The sequence below is a fragment of the Colobus angolensis genome, unplaced genomic scaffold, assembly GCF_000951035.1.
Source record: "Colobus angolensis palliatus isolate OR3802 unplaced genomic scaffold, Cang.pa_1.0 Scaffold10, whole genome shotgun sequence".
Lineage (NCBI taxonomy): Eukaryota > Metazoa > Chordata > Mammalia > Primates > Cercopithecidae > Colobus > Colobus angolensis.
Window position 1 is genome coordinate 20,505,702 of NW_012110919.1, and position 7,678 is coordinate 20,513,379.

General features: G+C 47.6%; 1 protein-coding gene across 1 annotated transcript in view; it reads left to right on the forward strand.

Annotated features, from left to right (window-relative positions):
• Window positions 1–7,678, forward strand: part of ACACB (acetyl-CoA carboxylase beta) — a 175,585-nt gene that overhangs the window by 85,139 nt on the left and 82,768 nt on the right. The window contains 2 exon segments of the mRNA XM_011937064.1: window positions 3,184–3,345; window positions 5,576–5,739. Coding sequence (XP_011792454.1) covers window positions 3,184–3,345; window positions 5,576–5,739 — 326 coding nt within the window.

The following is a 7,678-nucleotide window of genomic DNA, read 5'->3' on the forward strand; positions in this document are numbered from 1 at the left end:
TGCAGGTCTGTTGGAGTTTGCTTGAGGTCCACTCCAGACCCTGTTTGCCTGGGTATCAGCAGCGGAGGCTGCAGAATATTGCTGAACAGCGAGTGTTGCTGTCTGATTCTTGCTCTGGAAGCTTCATCTCAGGTTGTACCTAGCCATGTGAGGTGTGATGTGTCGGTCTGCACCCGTGGGGGATGTCTCCCAGTTAGGCTACTCAGGGGTCAGGGACCCACTTGAGCCGGCAGTCTGTCCGTTCTCAGATCTCATCCTCCATGCTGGGAGAACCACTGCTCTCTTCAAAGCTGTCAGACAGGGACTTTTACATCTGCAGAGGTTGCTGCTGCTTTTTGTTTAGCTATGCCCTGTCCCCATAGGTGGAGACTACAGAGGCAGGCAGGCCTCCTTGAACTGTGGCTTCCTGGCGACTTTGTTTATCTACTTAAGCCTCAGCCAGCCTCACTGCCACCTTGCAGTTAGATCTCCGACTGCTGTGCTAGCAATGAGGGAGGTTCCATGGGCATGGGACCCTCTGGGCCAGGTGTGGGATATAATCTCCTGGTGTGCCGTTTGCTAAGACCCTTGGTAAAGCGCAGTATTAGGGTGGGAGTTACCCGATTTTCCAGGTGTTGTGTGTCTCAATTTCCCTTGGCTAGGAAAAGGAATTCCCTTCCCTCTTGCGCTTCCCGGGCGAGGCGGTGCCCTGCTTCAGCTCTTGCTGGTTGGGCTGCACCCGCGGACCAGCAACTGTCCGACACACCCCAGTGAGATGAACCTGGTACCTCAGTTGAAAATGCAGAAATCACCCGTCTTCTGTGTCACTCACACTGGGAGCTGGAGGCTGGAGCTGTTCCTATTTGGCCATCTTGGGCACCCATCTACTTCTAGTTTTTTTGAGGAACCTCCATATTGTCCTCCATAGTGTTTGTACTAATTTTCAGTCCTACCAGCAGTGTATGAGGGGGCCCCTTTTCTCCATGTCCTTGCTAGCATTTCTTTTTTTTCTTTTTTTCTTTTTTTTGTTTTGAGACTGAGTCTTGCTCTGTCTCCCAGGCTGGAGTGCAGTGGCATGATCTTGGCTCACTGCAACTTCCACTTCACAGGTTCAAGCAATTCTCCTACCTCAGCCTCCTGAGTATCTAGGACTATAGGCACATGCCATGACGCCCAGCTAATTTTTGTATTTTTAGTAGAGACAGGATTTCACCGTGTTAGCCAGGATAGTCTTGATCTCCTGACCTCGTGATCCACCCGCCTCGGCCTCCCAAAGTGCTGGGATTACAGGCTTGAGCCACCACGCCTGGCTGCTAGCATTTCTTATTGCCTGTCTTTTGGATACAAGCTATTCTAACTAGAGTGAGACAATGTCTCATTGTAGTTTTGATTTGCATTTCTCTGATGATCAATGATGTTGAGTGCCTTTTCATATGCCTGTTTGCCATTCCTGTGTCTTCTTTTGGGAAATGTCTATTCAGATCTTTTGTCTATTTTTAATTGGATTCATTAGACTTTTTTCCTACTGAGTTGTTTTAGCTTCTTTTTTGTTTTTGAGACAGGACCTTGCTCTGTTGCCCAGGCTGGAATGCAGTGGCATGATCATGGCTCACTGCAGTCTTGACTTCCTGGGCTCAAGTGATTCTCCCACATCAGCCTCCTGAGTAGCTGAGACTACAGGTGTGCACCACCATGCCCAGCTGACTTTTTAAAATTTTTTGTAGAGATAAGGTCTCGCTATGTTGTCTAGGCTAGTCTCAAACTCTTGGGTTCAAGCAACCCTCCCACCTCAGCCTCCCAAAGCGCTGGTGTTACAGGCGTGAGTCACCCTGCTCATCCTTGAGCTTCTTATGTATTCTGGTTATTAATCCCTTGTCAGGTGGATAGTTTGCAAATGTTTTCTCCCATGCTGTGGGCTGTCTCTTCCCTTTGTTGATTGTTTCCTTTACTGTGCAAAAGTTTCTTAACTTGATTTGATCCCATTTGTTCCTTTTTTGCTTTAGTTGTCTGTGCCTTTGGGGTATTACTCAATAAATTTTTGCCCAGACTGACGTTCCCGAGAGTTCCCCCAGTGTTTTCTTCCAGTAGTTTCATAATTTGAGGTCTTAGATTTAAGTCTTTAGTTCATTTTGATTTGAAGAATTTGATTCTTCATTTATGATTCGTCATATGGATATCCAATTTTCCCAGCACCATTTATTGAAGAGACTTTTTTCCCACTGCATGTTCTTTGCAAGTTTGTCAAAAATGAGTTCACTGTAGATGTATGGATTTGTTTCTGGGTTCTCTATTCTGTCCCACTGATCTATGTGTTTGTTTTTATGTCAGTGCCACCCTATTTTGGTTACTGTAGCTCTGTAGTATAACTCATAGTCAGGTCATTTGATTCCTCCAGTGTTTATTCTTTTTATTCAGGATGGTAGTGGCTATTCTGGGTCTTTTGTGTTTCCATATAAATTTTAGGATTTTTTTTTTCTATTTCTGTCACCATGCCTGGCTAATGTTTTTTTAATTTTTTCTGTAGAGATGGGGTCTCATTATGTTGCCCAGACTGGTCTCCAACTCCTAGGCTTGAGCGATCTGCCTGCTTCGGCCTCCCAAAGTGCTGGGATTACAGGCGTGAACACTGGCATTTTTGAGGAGCTCAGGCAGAATGTCCCTCACTGTGGATTTCTCTGATGTTTCTTCCTTGTTCGATTCCTGCTACACATTTTGGCAGAATGCTACACAGGTGTTGTGTCCTTAATACATCCCATCACGAAGCATGTTAACTCTGATCCTTTGGTTAAGCTGGTTCCGTAATTGTCTATTTTTTACCAATTCTTCACGTCCAGTTTCCTCTTCAGGTACCCTTTACAAAAACCTCCTTTAACTCTACAGCCAACACGGTTTCTTCTCACCTTCCCTAGCTCTAAAAGTCTAGTGCTTTTACTTAATGCATGTGTGTTCTTGTGTGATGTCCTTTCATAAATATTTTTCCTTTGCCCAGATGTACTGTTTGCTCCACCATGAGAGGTTCATGCCTTACGGCTTTTTCTTTCTTTGGCTCTCTGGCCACGGTCGGGCACCATGTTGTCTATAGAGTAGCGTCTGTATGTCCTAAATCATTGACTGAACCTCTATTACATCTGCCACTGTGCCTGGTGTTTTGGGCCCGTGTTCTGGTAGGGCTGACAGTCTGTGGGTTGGATCTCTTGATTTTAGATCGCCATGGGCGTGCCACTGCACCGGCTGAAGGATATCCGGCTTCTGTACGGAGAGTCGCCATGGGGAGTGACTCCCATTTCTTTTGAAACCCCCTCAAACCCTCCCCTCGCCCGAGGCCACGTCATTGCCGCCAGAATCACCAGTGAAAACCCAGACGAGGCAAGTTATATGGGCCCCTGTGTTTCCACCATCTCAGATCTCCCAGCATGTGGGGACCCTGGATGTTGACCTGAGAAGGGACACCCATAAGCTATCCAGGCATCTCAGTTTACAAATAGGGAAACTGAGGCATGGGAAGGGACATGCCATGGTTTATTGGATTATTGGATTTATTGGATTTTTATTTATTTTCATTTTTGCTTTTGTGAGATGAAGTCTCACTCTGTCACCCAGGCTGGAGTGCAGTGATGCGATCTTGGCTCACTATGACCTCCGCCTCCCAGGTTCAAGCGATTCTCCTGCCTCAGCCTCCCAAATAGCTGGGATTACAGGTGCCTGCCACAATGCCCGGCTAATTTTTCTATTTTTAGTAGAGACGGGGTTTCACCATAGTGGCCAGGCTTATCTCGAGCTCCTGACTTCAAGTGATCCTCCCGCCTCGGCCTCCAAAGTGTTGGGATTACTTTGGAGTGAGCCACTGCACCCGGCTGGATTTACTGGATTTTTGGATTATTGCCAGGCTCTGGGCCGAGCCTTCCGGTGTCTCAGTGCTCATGTACAGGAACTACTGCTGCTGGACATTGTCACCCCACATTACAGGCAAAGAGCCTGGGGTAACTTGCTTCCTGTCTCTCGTCTGGGACCTGCTGAGACCCGTCAGTAGATTCCAAAAGCCATGCCTATCTTTGGGACAAGCAGCCAGGTTTAGAACCCTAGTCCTTGGATTTCTGGCCCTGTGTGCTTTTTGCCACAGTATAAAGTCTGGCTCATTGTAGACAGTCCCTTTGTGACTTGGTCTTACTTGGGTCTTAAAAAACAAACCAACTGGCATCCCTTACAGTTTACATGCATACCAACCGTTGATTGTCACAGGACTCATCAATCTACTACAACTTAATGGCTTAATTATTACACTCAGGAACCTGGGGGTAAGAGAGGGTACACCTCCACCCCTTTTAATTAAATAATTTTAAGCTAGGGTAGCTGTGTTCATTTGGGGTTCTTGGCTGTGAACCAAACACCGACTCTGGTGGACATGCAAAGGGGGAATTTTTTGGAGGGATGATGGCTAGTTCCCAGGTTCCTGGGAGGATGGAGGACCAGGTATGGTAACAGCCCAGGCACTTGGGTCGCTCCATCTCTCACCTCTACATACCTCTCCCAGAAACCTTCATCCCTTAGTTCAGGAGCCCTAATCCCAGTGAGAGGTGCCATGTCCACCCACTCTTACCAAAACTGTACTCAGAGGGAGATGGGCCATTCCCCCAGAGGGGATCAGGTGTATGTTGGCAGCAGCCTGGCCGATGGGGTGAGGAAGACGGGGATGGAGGGAGGGAGGGAGGAAGGGGTAGAAAAGGAAGGAGGGAAGGGGGAAGTGAGGAAGGAGGAAGGGAGAGGGGGAGGGAGAGAGGGAAGGAGGAAGAAAGGAGAGAGGAAAGGAAGGAAATACTGATGAAATGGCCCCTTCCCAGCAGCAAGGGCCCTGTCTAGGACACCCTAGATTTCTTCACCTGCAGAGGTTTTCATTATCCAGAATTGGAAATCTAACCTGTCTTCACTTTTATTTAAACTTTTTATTTTCATTACGTCAAGCATATAAAGTCAGAATGTCCTTTCACCCAGCTCCAATAGTCATCAACATTCGCCCATTTAACACCTGCACTGCCATCTCTGTCCCAACTTACTTATTTTGTTTATTTATTTATCTAGAGACAGGGTCTCGCTCTGTCACTCAGGTGGGAGTGTAGTGGCATCGTCCTGCCTCACTGTAGCCTAATCTCCTGGGCTCAAGAGATCTTCCTGCCTCAGCCCCACAAGTAGCTGGGCCTACAGGTGTGTGCCACTGCACCTGGCTAATTGTTTTTATTTTTTGTAGAGACAGGGTCTCCTGATGTTACTCTGGCTGGTTTTGAACTCCTGGGCTCAAGTGATCCTCCTACCTGTGACTCCCAAAGTACTGGGATTACAGACATGAGCCACTGCGACTGATCCAACTTGGTTATTTTTTTACAGTTAAAACAAATAAGGATTATAGGCATTGAGGTGCTCATATGGGTACACCCACGAATAGATACATCCATGCCTGTAACAAGAGATATCAGTGTTTTATTGAGTACCCTAAGCTTTTGGTTAGGGTAGGGGTTCTTGGGTTTTCCCAGGACTGAATTCTGATGAAAATATATCTGGAGTAATGATTTCTTCTATTTTGCGTTTTCTGTCCGGACTCCAGGGGTTTAAGCCGAGCTCCGGGACTGTCCAGGAACTGAATTTCCGCAGCAGCAAGAACGTGTGGGGTTACTTCAGTGTGGCTGCTACTGGAGGCCTGCATGAGTTTGCGGATTCCCAGTTTGGGCACTGCTTCTCCTGGGGAGAGAACCGGGAAGAGGCCATTTCGTCAGTATCTCTCCCTTCCTTCTTTCCTTCCTTCCTTCCTTCCTTCCCTCCCTCCCTCCCTCTCTCCCTTCTTCCCCTCGTCCTTCCCTTGCTTTTTCCTCCCTCCCTTCCTTCTTCCCTCCCTCTCTTTCTTCTTTCCTTCCTTCCCTTCCATTGTCTTCCTTCCTTCCTTCCTCCCCTCTTCTGCCCTCCCCTCCCCTTCCATTCCCTCCCCTCTCCTCTCCTCCCCTTCCCTTCTTTCCTCCCTTCCTCCCTGTCTTCCTGTCTTCTTTCTTCCTCCCTTCCTCCCTCCTTCCTTCTTTTCCTCCTTTCTCTGCTTTCCTCCCCCTCCCTTTCTTCCTCCATCTTTCCTTTCTTCCTTCTTTCCTTCCCTTCCCACTTCCTCCTTTTCCCAATTCATTCCTTTAAGAAACTAAAAGGTCCCCTGGGGCTTCAGATACAGTTGCATTTGAGGAGACCAAGAAAAGTAAATCACAGGGTAGGCCCCATTTTAAATACCCTGTGCTTGAAGTTCAAGATCAAAGCCCGCCCTTTTCCTTTATTGAAGATCCACAAAGTAAAATGAGTGCACCATGTCATTTGGTCTTGAGCTTATAAGAGGTCTAGCTTGAAGGAGATCTAAAGATCATTCAAGGAGTACCCAAAGTTTAAAAGGTGATAAGTACTATAGCTGAAGAAAGGGGGAGGGAAGCTCCTTTACATTTAAACCTTATCGGTAGTTCCCTAATTGGTTGTATTTCACACGGAAGACTAAATTTTAAGGAGTGTGTCCTGCTGTGAACCACCCACCACCCTGAGGCCTGTGACAGCAGCCCCATGTCCCTAGCTCAGCCAAGTCCTCCGATGCTTGTGATAGTTTCTGCAGAGCTGAGAAGCCCACATTGACAGAGGGACCCCCAAATTCTGACACACCACATCCGACACTTGCCCTGACTTGACATGGGTGTGGAAAGGTAGAAAACTAGTTTACTTTGTAATTCAAGGTTTCTGTGTGGGGGGTAAATAACTGCCCTTCGGCGTGAAAAAATCCCAGAGGCCTTAGCATTAAAATCTGGCCTGGGGCACTTAGCCATGAACTGAATTGAGTTGGGCAGTTCTGATGATCAGGCTTTCTTTGCCAGCTTAGAATAATTAATTTTAATCATGTTTAGTGAAAAATTGAGATCCTTGAAGTTTATGGAAGATTGCAGCAAAAAGGGCTTGATAGCACACGGGAGACAGGTCAGCCAACCCAGACCCCTCCGAGTGAAGCAACCTGTGTCTTGTCACATGCTACGAATGGACCAACCGCAACTTCAACAGAACTCATAGGCAGAAATTCCAGCTTTTCTTATTGCTCTTAGTGAGAGTCCAGTAGGGGGATCAGCTCTCCTGGTTTTCCTGGCACTGGTTTCTCAGGCTGAAGGACTTCTCAGTGCTAAAATGGGGACTGCCCCAAGGAAACTGGGACAAACCACTCACCCGAGAGGCCAGCGGGTTAACTCAGACCCGGCTTCCAGACCCACAGCTGACGACTCATGGCCTGTGGATACCCTTGTTTGACCTCATTGGGTCTTCATTTTCTCACCCCCAAAATGAGGTCATCAGTGTCCTTCCCTGTTACCTGCTGACAGCACACAGGATGCTGCAAGACATGAAAACTTTCTTGGCTAGGCACAGTGTCTCACGCCTGTAATCCCAGCAGTTTCGGAGGCCACAGCGGATGGATCATTTGAAGCCAGGAGTTTACGACCAGCCTGGCCAACATGACAAAACCCTGTCTCTACTAAAAATACAAAAATTAGCCAGGTGTCCTGGTGGCCGCCTGTAATATCAGCTATTCGGGAGGCTGAGGCAGGAGAATTGCTTGAACCTGGGAGGTGGTGGTTGCAGTGAGCGAAGATCATGCCATTTCACACCAGCCTGGGCAACAAGAGTGAAACTCCGTCTCGACAAAAAA